We start from the raw sequence: 18,241 nt of genomic DNA, 5'->3' as shown, positions 1-18,241 counted from the left end.
ATTGTGATAAATTAAGTGTGCAATGGCTGCCGATCGTATCAAAAGAAATAAAGTGATGATGTCTATTAGCAGCTAATTAATAATTTATATATAAGTAGAAATATAAAGTGATTAAAACAAATCGGCCTTATTTTACATGATGACTTTTATTATAGAAATGGCTATTCAGAAATATTTAGCTAATTGACAGATCATAGATCACTTAACGTACTGGTTTGCTGATCTTCATCGTGAAGTACCTATATATATACTTTGTAAAATAAGTTTTCTTTATGGTTATTCTGAGTTTATGGCCCTACCATGCAAGATCATCTGTACTACTTAAGATATATAATTAGCTCATAATGGACATGATATTTCTATCACTATTTGGCCACCGCACTAATTAATTATTAATCTATTACATGATATAAAGTTTTTCATGTTAAGAATATAATATAAATTAATAATCAAATCTATATCTTTCAATCAGCTTAAGTTTTTTTATACAGGTGATGGTTTCACATAGTATCAGAATAGAAGTTCTGAGTTTAAACTCTAACTTTACATGTAAAGCTAGCTAGCTCGAATGATCAGAATAGAGGAATATAGTGTACTATTCCATTCAATTAAATATTTCTCAATATTTCATTTGCATAATTGTTCTCTAGCTATTTTATAGCACGACATGCAAAGTGTATGGAACGGTTATATTACATACATGACTACATAAATTGAAGTGAAGTGATTACACAAAAGCAAATTGCCTACAAAATGATATGATTTTATATAATATGTTAGATCTATTTTACAAGAAAAATAATTTTAGAATCTAATATACTGTATCAAATCACGTCAATTTATATGTTTACTTTTATAAAACTTGTTTGTGACTAAATTATTTCTCTTCAAATATAATGGCTGCAACTAATTACTAGCCGAAGAGAGAGGATTTCCAATCTAAACATGATCGTTCAATGCAACATTTTGGCCCCGTTTAGATGTTACATTGAGTTGAGATGAATTGAGTTTTTTATGAATAACAGTGAGTACTTGAGATGGTGGAGTGAGTTTTGTGGTGTCCACTTAAAATGAGTTCAAATGTACTTGGATGTTAAGATGAGTTTAGATGTATTTATGAGAAGTTGACAAAGGTTGTAGATCCCGCGTATAAAGTGATGTTAAGTTGAAAAAGGTTGTGGGTTCCACGTGTAAAAATATTTTGAGTTGACATGTGTTTAATGATTTGAGAGTTGGATGTTTGGATACTAAACTCAGCTTAAAATTAGACTGAATTAAGTTGATTTTAGTTCAATCCAGATTCCAAACGGGACTTAAGGAAGAATATGCATGCAACATCTTAATACTTCTTGTATACATGACATCTTAATTGCGTTCACCTGACGATCAATCACCTCTTTTTATCAAGTGGGTAATTTTGAACTTGATCATCATGCACTTTCCACGGACAAAATGATTCCTTTAACCATGCTGCATGCACTTTCCAACGTTCTTCCCAATCGTCATGTAATAATTCAAAAATGAAGGAAGAAAACCAGCTAATTAAAGTAATATGTGTAGAAAGTAATAAAAGAAATAAAAATATAATATAAGTAAAAGTAGAATGGTCAGTGCCAATGTGAGTGACAGGAGCTTCAGTGCCATTTGGTAACTTAACATAGTAGGAAACATGTGTAGTGATTTGAGTGAACAATGAAGTGCAGCAGACCATATGATCTGTTGCACCTATGTCAATAATCCAATAACTATCAACTGAGTGGAGGGTGTTGTGTGTGCAGGTAGAGAGACAAATGGAGGTACTAGAGAGATGGGAATGTGTGGAAGGCTGATTGGTAGGTTGATGATTGGACTGAATCTGTTGAGCGGATGGCTAAGCAGGAATGGAAGGCTCCCTTGGCTGAAGTAAAGCTATTAACTGTTGATACTGAGACCTTGTTAGACCCACTCATTCATCACTAACTTCCTCAAGGTTAGGAGCAAAAGATAACATAGATTGAGTATCAAAAGCAGCAGAGGTATGGGGCTTGCTAAAGAGTTTATGGCCTGGTGGGTAGCCATGCAATTTATAACACTTCTCCATGGTGTGTCCAGACAAGTTGTAGTGGGAGCACACGGGGGCCTCTGCATTACCAGCTTTGAAACATGTTTCAAAAGTGTGGCCTGAAATTTTACAATGGGTGCAATAAGCTCGATCTTTCTTTGGGAAGGGTCGTGACTGAGGTGAGTATTTGGCATTTGGAACAAAAGGTCTTTTAACAGCTGAGGCCATGGAATCAGGAGAGGGGGAATGAGAAAGGAATTGGTGTTGATGTTCCTGTTGTTGGATGAGGAAAAAAACTTTGGTGACATAGGGTAAGGGATCTAAGAGCATGATTTGGTCACGAACATTGGAATATGTATCATGTAAACCCATAAGAAATTGAAATACACAGTCACACTGGTATCGGTCTAACAGTGTTTTCATGGTGCCACAATTGCAAACGGAGATTGGGTTATATATCGAAAGCTCATCTCAGAGAGTTTTTAGCTACCATAGTAGACACTTACACAGTCATGGTCTTGGAGAAGGCTGGCTAGGGTTTTCTTGAGCTGGAAGATGCGAGGGCCATTCTGTTGGGAGAGGCGATCCTAGAGATTAGACCAAATGTCACGCGCGTCATCAACGAACACCACGCTAAACTTGATAGAGGGGTTGATCAAATTCTGGATCCATGAAACCACCATGTCATTGCAACGCTCCCAGAGCTCAAAGAGGGGATCCGCTGGGTCAGTTGGTTGAGGGATTGTACCAGTGATGAACCCCAATTTATTCTTAGCACGGAGTGCCCGTCACATAGCATGCGACCAAGTAGGGTAATTATCAATGGTGAGTAAATCGGTGACTAGAATCACGGCGAGATTGTCACTGTTGTCTAGTCAAAAAGGGTTGCTGGGGTCACTCAAGTTCAAGTATCGAGCCATATTGATGGCACGAGAGGTGTTTGTGGAATTGTCTGTGGGTAGATGAAGAATCGGCAGAACTTTCTAGATGGTCCTCCATGGCAGGATTCTCTTAGGCTCTAGATACCATATAATAATTCAGAAATGAAGGAAGAAAACCAGCTAATTAAAGTAACATGTGCAGAAAGTAATAAAAGAAATAAAAATAGAATACAAGTAAAAGTAGAATGGACAGATTGTTATCCTTTTTCTAAAACGACTTGTAGCTGATGCATACTCAGTATCTAATACATCACGTATAAACTATCTACAAGCATAAATCTTTTGACTCTTAACTATTTTTAAGATCACTATTAATTCTGCAGCCGGATTTGGTCGAAATACGAGGATCAGACGTGGCCGGAGTTGTGATCATCATCATTTTTTTGAAAGTTTTGTTTTAATTAATAGTCATGTGGGAGTGAGGATATTTAATTACTTACTATGAAAGAATTGACGTGCATGACAGTCTGGCAGTTTTTGATTGGAGGATAAATAAATTGTGAAACGAGCAACACTAGCAATTATAATCCAACATATTAATTGCCGAATAGGTCCAGACTACACCTTTTATTTTAACAGAAGCAGTAGGCGATAATTCATTTGGGTTTTCGATCCGAATCCAACGAAAAGATCGAAGGAAAAAAGATCACACGCATGTACATGCAGTACGTTGTTGGGAAATGATAATAAGAGATTAATAGTAAAGAAAAATAGAGAAATTAAACATTAACACTTTTATTTGAGCTTCGCTCCAGCGATAGATCGAACGAACAACAAGCGATTTCTCGGATTGCCTCCGCTGTAGAACCAGGCTCCACACTCAACACACATGACCTCACGTTATTCGGTAGCTAAGTTACACTCATATTATCTAAAGATAATGCTGCGCGCATTGATGAGACTTGACCCAAAGCATAAGCAGCGCTGCTTAATTAGTAGCAGAGCATAATTTATAAGTTACTTCCCCTTCCGGCACATACCTTTCACAGGAATATAAGGGCAAGCATTAGGAGCAGAGGGTGGCACCGGACCTTTTGCGAGCGAAACTTTAGTAGCATTAATATTCAGAGTGAGTCCTCCCGCCTTCTGATCTACTTTTAAGTGCCTTAGAGCATAAACAGGTTTGGCGGTGAAAATTAACAACATAAACAACGTAATTCTGCACAACTTACTGAAGAATATAATTGCCTTGCGAACTTCCATTAAGATTGCAAGTGTGGTTTATTGAATCTTTGAGTTCTCAGAAAGCCAAGACCGAGGGGCTTTTATAGATAGATGCCAACATTCCTTGATCAAGATCATTTCATAATTATTTTCTCAGAGTGGAAGACATGAGTGGAAGTGCGCTGTCATAATGTCTTGTCATTGCAGTAGGTGCGTACGTAGAATAATGGAAATCTCCATCACGCCCGAATCATAATGGGTTTAAATTAGTTCAAAATTAATGAACCACGATATGAGATAAGAATATCTCTATATTTAGTCATAATAGAATACAAAATCTTTAGATTTTATGATCGTCTAAAGTCTATAAATAGTACTGAGAGGTTAAAGAATTCTCACTTATAACATCATTGTGCCTTTACCCATCACGAGACATTCAGAAGTAAAATTGTTAGGATAATCTTTCTCTTATAGTCAGATCAGATTCTTTATTAAACTATAATAGAGGGATGTACGTTTTTTAACTGTTATTATTTTATTATCATGAATCATAGAAAATTGAAGATCTAATTGCTAATATTCATGTTAAAATATTTAACATCATGCAATATTAGCTGAGCGTCAGGTTATAAATTTTTTATGACATCAATAAAATATTGTATATGCTCATGCCTCTAATTGCTATTTCTTTTCAGTCTAAGGAAAAAAAACATAAGTTGTTTGGGAATGCTACATGAATGTCTCACCTGTTTATAAAATTGTAATTTTGGTTCTGCATATGTAAAACTTTCATATTGATATTATGCATGTGTATTTTAACTTGTTTCAGATTTCATGAACTGTGAACTATGAACTGTGTTTGTTGTTGTTTGTAGTGTGTCTGTGCTGAGTTGAGGAAGGGGCCGCTGTGTGGGTCGGTAGTATGCAGCGTAAGGTGGTCGGCATCACCGTGCCCGTAACTTGACATATATGGCGGCGTAAAGGGGGTGGCGTAAGAGGCTGTGAAGCCTCGAATGGGTGTTGTCTGATAGTGATTTTTCTTGATTTTTGTTGGTAACAAAACAGAAGGAGGGGTGTTTGGCACTGGGAAGAGGCTGAGAACCTCCTCCATGACACATATATGACCGCGGCACAAAGGGCTTCAAAGCCCAGTGGCCATAGCAGTGATTTTGGTAAAACAAAAATGGGGATAATAGTGAAAGGTGGTGGATGTCGGCGGCGGCAGGAGGGACGCCATGCCCTCTTCTCCTCATCGAAGAGGTCCACTATTGCTCCTAACTGAAGTAAGGTTGTAAATTGACTGGTGCAGCTTTGCTTGGACAAAGAAGAAAGAAGGAGGTGTCTGCTATCTAGGGTTTTTAAACATTTACGTAAGGGTTTAGGCTGTGGGCCCGACCGTGGGCTTTTGGCCCAGTCCAATAAGATTTAAAACTATAATAAGGGTACGAACCAGCACAGTGGGAGAAATTTGGCCCGGCCTAATAATAGAAATAAAATTTTTAAAAAAATGGGCCAAGGAGTCGGGTCTGTACAGTAAGCCTGACCTAAGGTCAGTGTGACCGGACCCACGGTCTCACCATTAAATCGGGTTTTGGCTCGGGTTACTGGACTAATCCAGTCCAGACCCAGATCAGTCAAATTATAATATAATATAATATTATTATTTACTTAAAAAAATAAAAAATTTTGAAAATTTTATTTTCTCTTATGTGCATGTTTTTACTATTCAATAAATGCATGAGTTATTCATTGTTAATTTTTTTGCTCTTGTTTAAATTATTGTTATGCCATATATAATTGTTTATCTCATATGGGGCAAATGGTTCGCATCAAAATTAAGGAAAAGATTGGTTGTCCAAATGTACATGATTTTTCTTAATTTTGAATGGGAAAACTATTAAACTCCATAGTAAAGATGGGTATGATGTGGTGAACAATTTGTTTGTCAAGATCTATTCTTAAAGGAGAATTTTGATGACACTACTAGTTCATCCATTATAATAAAATTAGAGTGAACAACTTGTATGTCAAGATCTACTCCCAAATGATGATTTTGATGACACTACTAGTTCCTCCATTAAAGTAAAGTTGGAGTGAATAATTTGTGTGTAAGATCTACTCTCAAATGTAGGTTTTGATGACACTATTGGCTCATCCATCAAAATAAGGTTAGAGAAATCACTTTGTATGTTGGAGTTTACTTCCAAAGGTGAATTCTGATGATACTGCTAGTTCATCTACAGAATTTAAAATTGAAGGTAACACTTTGTAAGTCAGAGTTTACTCTCAAATGAGAATTTCGGTGATACAACTAGTTTATCCACAGATTTTAAAATTAGAGGGAACACTTTATATGTCAAAATTTACTCCCAAAGGAGAATTCTAATGATACAACTAATTCATCATTGGAAGGAACATTTTGTGTGTTGGGGTTCACTCCCAAAAGAGAGACCTCGATGACACTATTAGTTCATTTATAATGGTTTAAATTCTATTATTGTTTACGAGTGTCGAACTCAAAGCATCAATGTGATTGTTATGCTTTTCTTGCAGTAAGTATAAGAATGTCTTTACAATGTTTTCTGTACGGAATGGACACTAGTATAGAGAAACATGAGCATGTCAAATTTACACTAAGAGTTTAGACCTTGGCTTATCCATTTTAAGTCTAACATTAATTATTATTGAGAAAAGTGATAAGGGTCAGAAAAGTAGAATATTTAAGAAGATTGAATTAATTACTACATATCAAACTATAGGAATTTCTTAGTTTTGTACATAATGGTTTACTTAAGAGTTATTATTATTTCATTAAAGTAATGAGATATGAACAAGTTGGTAGCATGATTGTTAGCTAGATACAAATTTATTTTTCTAATTTGTATGAAAAATCATCTGTATCTTTTGGGAAAGGAAGGAAATGATAGTGATGAAAATATAAGAATTGTGTCAATAGAAGTTTGAAAGAAACAATGACACATGATTCGATGGGAAGGGTAAACATTTTTCTATATAAGTTTCAAATCAGATCTTATACATGGTTATACATTCTTTTTAGATTAAACTCGAGTGCAAATATTCATATTTATTTTGCCTGTATAAGTTTCAAATCAAACTCTATAAATGTTGATACTTATTTTAGTGGTTAAACTCAAGTGCAAATATTCATATTTATTTTGTCTGAATAAGTTTCAAATCAAAACTCTATAAATGTTTATACTTATTTTAGTGGTTGAACTCGAGCACAAATGTTCAAATGTTCAAATTGTTTCAAAACTCATTTATGTTTGTTTAATCTTTTCTTCCAATAAAATTTTTATTTGTCATGCCTTCCTATTAGTGTTTTTGTTAAATGTTTTTCCTTTTCACTCATGACGCATGTATTGCAACCAAATGAAAAATTATTTATGAAATTTTTTTACAATTTGTGGCATAAAATTTGAAACATAATTTGTGACATAAAAGTTGGAGAATATCTCCAAGAAAAGTTGTAGAGGTTAGTAAATAAAATATTTTCCGCATTTAGATTTCTAATTTCAAGATGTGTGTTTATTTGTATTAAAGTAAAACAAATCAAACATATCAAGAAAAGATGGTACAAAAAATATAGAGTTTCTTGAGATAATGTATATAAACGCATGTAAACCTTTTTCTCTATATTGTTTGATAGATATAAGTATTTCATTCTTTCATAGATGATTTTCATGGTATGGATGTATCTATCTGCTACATGAGAAGTCTCAAGCTATTAATAATTCTTGAGGTACTTCTCATGGAGAGGAATTGCAATTAGATAAAAATGTGAAAATCATTAAATTGAATTGAAATAGTGTCATGAAAAAACTATTAAGAGTTGGACCATAAACCTAACTTATTTGGTTAACTTCTTGAAAAAATGTGTGGTAAAAATTTTAAAAATAATTATGTATATCTTATATTGTGTTCCTAGTAAGTAGTCTAAAAGACTCGTCTTGAGTTGTGGAGTGATAAGATACCTGATTGAAGGCATATACATGTATGAATAGTCAATTTAAAGTAATGCCTTGTTTTGATGTACGGGTGAGAGGGTTTTGGACATCCAAACCGTTAGTATTTCATCTTTATTTAATCTATAAATTATCAACTCATCTTAAACATTTCTGACATGAACAATAAAAAGCAGCTACAGTGAAAAGCACTGCCCAATTCTCAAACCTATTTGGCGTCTTCCTACTTTTTTTTCCCCCATCTAATATGCGATTTCTCCTCTTCACCCAAGCCTTTGTTGTCTTCACCAAGTTCATCTAAGGGCAGAGGAACCTTAAATCTGCAAGAGAACTCTACAATATAATTCATTTACTTTTTTATTACAATAATCAAAATTATTATAATTTATAATTAGAATAAAAAATGATGAATTTCCCTATATATAAAAAAAATAAATAGATAAAAATATATTTTAAAAAAGAGAAATTATAAATATTGGCCAACAATTTCCCAATATATTTTGGGGTTTAAATTATTTGGTAGAATACTAAAATCTTTTAGCAGAATATCTTTTAAAAAAGAGAGATTACTTTTTGGAATTATAGAGTAATTTTGGCCAACAAGTTCCTAATATATTTTAGAATTTAAATTTGTTTATGATAGATCTTTTAATTAGTCATAAATATTATGTTTTATTAATATATTCATAACTATTATTCAATCATTATAAAATAATTTTCAATATTTGGTGGGACCCACTCATTTATCAAATCTCAAAAAGTCAAAACTATCTCATCTCATCTTACTATCCAAACATACATTTTTTTACAAACTGTTGCATCTCATCTTAACTCAAAAAAACTTACTACTTTCAAAATACATTATCTCATCTCATCTCATCTGAACTACGTATCCAAACCGGGCCTAAGACTTTATCATCTAAAAGGAATTTGGATCGTATAACAGTTAGTGGGTACATTATTGATTACTCGAGGAGATTCAAATGATTTAGGTTGTATTATTTTTATTTATAGATTGAATTTTGAGGAAACTGAAATGTCAAATTTCTTAAGTTTGGCAAAATTAGTGGGAGTATAGAAACTAGAGACGTGATTCTCGTTAAGTGCATTCTTGTACTTCGAAAATGCTTGTAGTTCATTTTTATGATATCTCAATGATATCATAGAACAATAAGTAAATGATCATCTACCTTATCAGAGAAACACTGCTAAAGAATTGACCATGGAGACATCAGAATAGATAACCTCATATGATCTTCTTGATTTGATTTTTGGTTAGACTACGTGATCTATTTTCAAAATTTAAATTTGACATAAAAATAAATGAAGGTTCACATATATTTTCACAAATTACAAAAATAAATGATTTTATAAAAGATTGATGCATAAAAGTCTGAAGTCTCAAAGAAACTAATAAAATGATTACTTAAGAAATGTAACAAATGTTTTGAAAATTGGTATCGAAATTTGATAATACCAATAACTTTTTTTTTTTATTTAAAAAAAATATTTATTGTTAATGTATATATACCCTAAGACCAATGTAAGTATATTTGTATTTATGGTCATGCATGTATATGACTTTTTGGCAAGTATGAATCATGGTTTGTAGTATGACATTAAATTAATATCTCTAAAAAATTTTATAAATGAATTTTATAAATGAAAGATCCTACGTAATTGAGATTCAATTTTAATACCAAGATAAAAACTGTTAGGATTGTCTTAGTATATTTGTGTAGAGTTTTGAAAGACTTTGCATGTAGAATTGTTGGTCAATAGATACTTTAAAAATAAAATGTGACATGTTCATTATTTTATAGTGTTCTTGAATTGATTAGGTTGTTAAAAATATTTGTATATGATGATTATAAGTAATTTGATGGTTACACAAACTTATATATAGCTTAACATCAGTTTTACCATTGACATCATTGTTGTTGCCAACGTAATCCAATGATGTTTGACTTAAAAGTTTTGAAAAGAATGTAAAGTTATTTGCAAGAAATTAAAAACTATATTGTTGCCTTAAGAAGAATTAATACTCTTAAGATAACTGGATATTCATACTCTATTTTGTGGAATTACTCTAATGATGAAAAATACAATTATGATTATATATTTTATTATCTAGTAGAGTTGTTTTATATAAAAGTATTATGCAAATCTCTTACTGCTTCATGTGCAATAAGGACTTAGTTTGTGGTATGCTTTAAGGCTACATTGTAAGATATATGACTGAAAAAATTTATCTTAGGATTTGGAATTATCGACTTATAGATAGACCGCTAAGAAAGTATTGCAAGAATTTCTTAGAGTATTTTTTTTCGAATGATAAGTATTTAATGAATACCTAAGTGTTAAGGAGAAAGTACAAAAACAAATATGTCTATAACAAAAGTGTGTTAATGATTATATTTTAAAGGACATGTTGAAAAGATGGGTCATATGCTTATACCCATGATGTGAACATGTTAAAGATATAATTGATATGTTAAGTATTTTGTTACTGAACATTGAAATATATCTGTTATGGTTAATATTTATGTTGTCTTGTCTTCCACTTTACATGTACATTTAATGGTATGGATGAATGATGACAAGATAATGTATGCAATAAACATGAATTGGAATCCAAGGCATCACAGTATTAGGCTTAATTGTCCCAATTAAAGATCATGCTAAATTAAGTTACTGATGTTGTAGGACATAGAAGGAAATTTGCTGGTTATATAACAGAGGATTGCCATGACTCACGTTAGTATTAGTTGATTTGACATTGATATTACATAACGCATGTAATGTATTTTGAGTTAGGAAAATTTTCTAGAAATGATCGTGCACAGTATGATTAATTTCCTGTAATAAACCCATGAATAGAAAATGTCATTTTATGGGTATATGGGCCAAGTGTGAGAATATAAGAGTTTTATTAAAACTCTATATCCCACACACTCATATCCTAATTGGTTTAGACTAGTTCAAGTACTATCATTTAAGGATAATGCTAGAGCCATCGCTTGGGGCTCCTGCTGTGCTCTTTATGTGTGTGTTTGTGTGTGTGTGTGTGTGGTTTTTTTTTTTTTACATAGATTTTTTAACACTTTTAAATATTTTTAAAAAATAAAAAAATTTACAACATCATTAAAAAACACTTTCATAATCACGAAGTGTTTTTTAATATATTTTTTAATGATTAAATTTTTTTTATTAGCTCCAGTGAGAAGATTAATATTTTTTTATTTTTTATTTTACTTCGAGATTAATGAAGTATTTTTTAATAATATTATGAATTTTTTTTTAAATATTTATAAGTGTTAAAAAATAAGTGTTAAAAAAATTATATAAAAAAAGAATAAAAAAAAAAACAAATAAAGAGCCCAGCGGGAGCCCAAGGTGAGTCTAGCATTATGCGTGGAAAGAGTACTTATGAGTTAGTATTGTGTCGTACTGTCATTGCGTTGTAGGTGCGTACAAATAATAGCCAGCTTCTTAATATATTGATCTAGTGATCTGATAATCGAGATCATTTAAATTAATGATATATATAACTATTATATATTTCATTTAATTTAAGGTCTTATTTCACTTCGAACTAAATGGACCTTAATTAACATGACTGATCAACAAGCACAAATCAACTGAGCACACCATTTCGGTAACCCAAAATACGTTTATATCCAACTTAATTAACATTATTATTTGGGCCATCGATCCAGTACTACATGAGCCGACTGATCATCAGACAGCCTCTCCCTTCAGTTGAGCCAAAATTAATTATGAGCTTCCATCGACTACCCAAATATACTGATATTTAATTTCATCCCATTAATCGTCAAATTAATCGCAAATTAAGTACATGCAATAATATTATATATAAAACTTATGTATAAAAAATATTTTGTATAATATTAATTTTGTATAAAACTTATATACATATATATAAAATATTAATTTTTATATTTTTTCTTTCCAACTGAGCCGGTCTGGTCCCGAGAACCATAGAATCGCTCGATCGGGACTAGACCTGGTCCGGCCGGTTTTACAGTTATAAAAACCGGTTCTGGACCTGACTGGACCGGTTCAAAACCAGTTCTACCAGTTTGATCCGGATCCATTTTTTGATTTTTCGATTTAAATTTATACCCCTACATGCAACTTGCATCCCGAGCTATTGATCATCAATTATGACCGAAACCATGCAAGCTGTATAAAAAAGCATCTCGCCGCAATCAAATCTTTGGTAAACTTGGGACAAAATAAAAATACAACAGCGAGTCGAAGCATAAATACCTTGAAATATATACCTTAGTTATTAGACCGACGTACGGAGTCTGACGAAATTAGAGGTGGCCTGTACTGGAGAGATGGTGGTAGCTCAAGCTTGGGAAGATCGTGTGTTGGGCCATGTGTTTTAGGATTGAAATGTATGCAATGACTACGTACGACACCGGCCTTGTTTGTTTTAAATTAGAGCTGATTTGTGCAGTTATCAATATGATATATAGAGAAGTACTAATTGTGTGTAGTTCTTAATTATGTTCTAAATCCTCATGAGACTTGGATTATCCTAGCTCGATCCCCGGCCTGCCGAAGAGAGGTGATATATAGCTAGAGAGGTTGACATAAATAAAACACCAAGGGAGACAGTCTTATTATATGGAAAAAGAGATTATGACATAACCATGCATGATATCTCGGCCTTATTAGGCTAATTTACTAATAATTAGCTAGTTTATTATGGCAGTACCACATGGGACATGCAGGCGGCCGAGACTTGCATGGAGAGCACACAAGATGAGCAAGTTCAGTAGATATTTGGGCAATGTCCCTTGTGATCGTCCCCAGGCACGTAAGTGCAGGCAGAAGGAGACGATGGAGGCACTGGAGCTTTTGTAGGCAGAAACTTTGTCACTTCCCCATTGACTTGATCTAGATTCTGATCTTCAGTTAAAGGCCTGAAAGCTGAGCCAGATTTGGTTGTGATAAGAATTAAAAAGAGACAGAATATCATCTTGCAATACCTGTAGATAATTTCATTACAAACTTCCATTGTTGAATACAGAAACAGTAATGGATTATTATTTATTGGTGCTGGTGTTTCAGTCTAACGAAAGATCGAAAACGTTAAGGCGTGGTTTATTGATCTTCGAGTTCTCAGAAAGCCAAGACCGAGGGGCTTTTATAGATAGATGCCAACAATCCTGATCAACATCATTTCATAATTATTTTCTCAGAGTGGAATACATGAGTGGAAGGGCAGTGTCATAATGTCTTGTCATTGCAGTAGGTGCGTACGTAGAATAATGGAAATCTCCCCGCACACCCAAATCAGAATGGGTTTACATTAGTTCATATGCTATCACTTAATTAATCAACCACAATGATCTGAGAATATCTTTATATTTAATTGCAGTGAAATATAAAATTTTTAAATTTTATGATTTTCAAAAGTTTATAAATAATATCGAGGGGTTAAAAGATTTTTACTTATAACATCATTATATATTTAGCTATTGGAAGATACTCGGAAGTAAAATTATTAAGATGATTATTCTCTTATAATCAACTCGGATTCTTTATTAAATTATAATAGAGGGATGTATATTTTTATTAACTGTTATTATTTTATTATCGTGAATGATAGAAAATCAAATATCTCATTACTAATATTTATATTAAAATATTTAACATCATGCAGCATTAGTGCATCGTGATGCTATAAATTTTTTATTCTCTCAATAAAATATTATATATGCTCGTGCCTCTAATTGTTATTTCTTTTCGGTCTAAGGAATATCATTATCCATAAAGGACTCTACCATCCTTTATTATAATAATATAATGTTGGGTAAATGCATGTAGCTGATGTAATTTTTTTGTTTTTTCCTAAATACAATATTAAGAAACGCGTTTACTTTTTAATACAAGAATTAGAAACACTTACGTACGATAGTGTCAATCTAGAGTGTGGTGCAATAAATATTGCGCCAATATGCATGTAGACATCACATATTTGGATTTGAGCTGTCACGTACTGATCAACCAGACATATCCGATTTTCTTTTCAACAAAAAAGCTTGGTATTTTGTGTAAAATAATATGAAAAACGCTAATTATGAAGTAAGAAATCATGGGAAAATGATCTATGATTCCTGTGACAGAGATCGATCACACATGCAAGCCTCCGTCTCTTCTTCTCCGGCATTATTCTTAATTTTAAATTTGTATCAAAATTTATAGTTTAGAGAATGAAATAAAAGTTCATATATAATATATATATATATATATATATATATATATATATATGATTCTATATTTGGCATTAATGGGGTAAGGGTTACCATGAGTTACCACACAACTTACCACCTAAGTAATCCATTTTCTTCCGTTGGCATTAATCGATTATTGTTCTAATTAATTCTAAACTAAATAATGGTAAGTATATGGTTTAAGGTGATTTTCAAATTAACTACGTACTAAATTAGTCATTTGATACCACAATTTGAAACATAAAGTAGAATATATATATATATATATATATATATATATATGTGTGTGGGTATATATACACACCGCTATTCAGATCGATTGTACCATTTAGTTTGGGATCAGATTGCAATAATCATGATATTGATGATTAAGTAGATCTTCTCAAACAAAGAAAAATATCTTTAATGTACATTGCTAGCTCTTTTGCAAGATTAATAAAAAAGTACTAATACTTGGTCACGTGAAATTTAATGCTCAAATAGTTTTCTTGACGTGATACTACTATGAAGTGTCACGTGATTTATTAAAAATAATAATTATATTGAAATTAAAAAGACTTTCAAAAATATAAAAAGAGAATTATTGAAATCAGGAGACATCACATGATAGTATTACGTTAAAAAAGTCATCTGAATGACAAGTTTCAATAGCTAAGTAACATTATTCTTAACAAAAAAAACTACATGCTGCAATTCTGCCCATCTATATTGTTTGTTTTGTACAATTGTACATACCCATTGATTTTAAGGTTTCCCTGTAATTAATTCGAAGAATGGATCAAAATGTATATACTAACTTAAGACAATGTAGTATTCAAAGTACTTGATGACAAGTCTACTGGAAAAACTAGCACGAAAGCTATAAATTTCTTGCGACTTGGCCGCCAAGTCATGACGTATCCAATATATATAGGGACCATATTAATTTGCCAGTCGCAATTGATATATATATATATATATAATATATATATATATATATATATATATATGATATTTTACTGATCAATAGCAATGCCAGAGAATTGTCTCACCCTCATGCATTAATAATTGTGCTTTCGAATCGTGCCGACCTCTATGCCCTTACACGTCATGCTAGCTCCCAAATTGCATTAAAATTAGAATAAGAAAACGACGCCGTATTGGTTGCGATAGTTAATTACTCATTATAGATTTTTGTGGGTTTGGTTTTTACTGATCCAAGCGAAGAAAATTCCACTTTTAAATACTATAGATTTGACAATTGATATAATGTTAAAAATAAAAATTTAATGATAAGCGATTTTGTATATTAATACGTATATTCATTTAATATAATTAGTCAGAATATAAATTTTATTAAAAATAATATTAATTTAAATTTAAAATATAAAATTAATAATAATAATATATAGATTAATATACAAACTTACTTATACATTATAAAACTCATGTTAAAAATATTACAATGATATACAAACTGAGTTAATTAATACGCAAAACGTAGCACAAGTCAACAACCACTACTTACGCCCATTGTCTATACTTCAGTACTCCATCTGATCCCTCTCCACGATCCTAACCGGAAGCCCCCCTTTTATTGTGGAAGTGAAGCACGAAAGAAATTCCGGCTCCACACCCTCTTCCAGCGCCGGCACCACTTTAAACCGCCTCAGAACCTCCGCCAGCACCTTCTTCATCTGCAAGAACGCCATATCCTTCCCCAGACAAATCCTCGGTCCCGCCTGGAACACTGGGTACGTGTACGGGTCCCTTCCCACAAACCTCCAGTGCTTATCCATTTCGTCCCTCTCCAGCCACCGCTCCGGCTTAAACACCGCCCAGTCAGAGCCCCACAGCTCCTCCGACCTCCCCATAGCGTAAATATGGTACGTCACTACCATTCCCTTCTTCACCATCGTGCCGTCCGGCAACACGTCTTTGCCGATGGCCTCCTTCGCGTCCGCCAGGACAGGCGGGTACAACCGCATGCATTCACACAAAGAAGCTTGAGTGTACTCCATGTCTTTCACTCCATCATAGATAGGCGCTTCTGATTTTTCTTTGATTTCCTTCAGAACCTCGTATTCAACATGCTGGTTCTTGGAAAGTAGCCAGAAACACCACGTCAAAGCAGACGAGGTAGTATCCCGTCCAGCAAGTATGAAGCTTATCACCATGTCCGTCACGAAGTTCTCGTCTGAATGGCCTGCGCTCAATAATCTTGACAAGAGGTCAACAGAATCGAGCGAGGCATTCTCGCTGAGCTTGTGCTTCTTTTCTCTTATAATTTTTGTGGCGAATTCTCGCATTTCTGAGACTACGGTTTTCAAACGCTTCTCGGAACCAACATTCAAAAGCTTCTTGATTTTCCAAACCATGGGGATCAACGCACTAGCCCTCATGCCGCTGAGTATGATGCCTTCTTCAAAAACCTCAGCGAACTTGGCTTTTGGAAGAGAGGGCAACAAGTAGGCAGGGTCGAATCCAAAAGTTATTCTGCATATATTATCGAAGGCGAACCTCTGAAGAATGTTTTGGAAATCTAGGACAGTTCCGGTTTTGGCTGCCGAAGAGAGGATGGGGATGAGGCGATCAGAGAGTTCGGTATCCACAACAGTCTCGACGAACTTGCGCAGAGACTTGTGGTTGAACTCTTGGATGGCAACTTGTCTCTGGAACTTCCAGGACTCGCCGTCGACGTTGAAGATACCGTTGCCGAGCAAATCTTGGAGGGTGCGACGTGATTCGTCGCCCTTGCCGTAGTTGTTGAAGTTGTTCTTGAGGATGTGTTGGACAACGGTGGGGTTGGCCGTGAAGACCTGGCGGGTGTTAAAGAAGGAGCGGTGGAGGACGTAGGTTGCCGACGGTGTGTTTTGGAGGAAGTCAGCGGTCCATTGTAGAGGACGGTTGCGGTTAGCTAGAATGTCAAAGAACGAACCGATTAATGGGTAGGATCTTGGGAGAGTGGTGGTCGAAGAGGATGAGGGAGATTGTTTTTTAGGATTTAATGTTTTGGTGAGGAAGATGAAGGAAAGTAGGAGTAGTACGAGGAGTGAAATCGAGGCTAGAAGTTGGAGCAACACCATGGCTGATATTTGGAGATCGAGCTCTTTGTTTCGGTTGATGTTTCGGACTCTTGGTTTTTATTTGTGGGTGAGAGTTAAGGTCACATTTTCAAGATAATTGAATCAGCGTACGTATTTAAATTTGTTTGTGAGCTACGCATGCAAGTCTATTTTATGTCTCGACATAGTTGTATAGGTGTCTCTTCGATCGGTTTTTGTTTATTTAAATTAATATTAATGTGACATGACAGTACTGTTGTATTGTTTTATATATTTGGTCCTGATTTTGGAGCTCCATTATTAATATTTTCTATTGTTATGGATAAGAATGGAGTCGACTTCTCTTCTAAAGTCAAGAACCAAGTCATTCTTTAATTTGTCCTTATCATGAATTTTAAGTTGAATTGAAGAATGTTTTTTATTTTTGGGTTGTGTTACCTTTGTGGAAAAAAAAATAGAAATTAATTTAATTTCAAATAATATCTTAAATTTATTTTATTATAAAAATAATTAAGTTTATAATATGACGTATTATATTAATTTATATTTTTTTATTAACTTTTAAATGACAGATAAGTCAGTTGGAAGAATCTCTTATTTTGTAGGTTTTGCTGTATATGTATCGATCACTATTTATCTAGTTCGTACTTACAACTTTTTTTTTTATAAGATGTGACTTAGTAAATAGTAATTAATTAAAAAAATTAATCTTATTTTATTAAAAAAAGAGAGAAATGAATACTTTTGCATCTCAAAATGAATCAATCACGAGTATCACCACTAACATTAAAGA

At 33.3% G+C, this 18,241-nt stretch overlaps 1 protein-coding gene across 1 annotated transcript; it reads right to left on the bottom strand.

The window, feature by feature from the left end:
- Positions 1 to 15,798: 15,798 nt before the first annotated feature.
- LOC108996009 (cytochrome P450 94A2-like) lies at positions 15,799 to 17,739 on the bottom strand. The gene has a single exon (XM_018971721.2). The coding sequence runs from the start codon at positions 17,467 to 17,469 to the stop codon at positions 15,928 to 15,930; it is 1,542 nt and encodes a 513-aa protein (XP_018827266.1). The 5' UTR covers positions 17,470 to 17,739; the 3' UTR covers positions 15,799 to 15,927.
- Positions 17,740 to 18,241: the final 502 nt, after the last annotated feature.

Source organism: Juglans regia, chromosome 1 (assembly GCF_001411555.2).
Source record: "Juglans regia cultivar Chandler chromosome 1, Walnut 2.0, whole genome shotgun sequence".
Taxonomy (NCBI): Eukaryota; Viridiplantae; Streptophyta; class Magnoliopsida; order Fagales; family Juglandaceae; genus Juglans; species Juglans regia.
The sequence above is the reverse complement of the archived record's forward strand: the minus strand, read 5'-3'. Positions and strand labels throughout refer to the sequence as shown.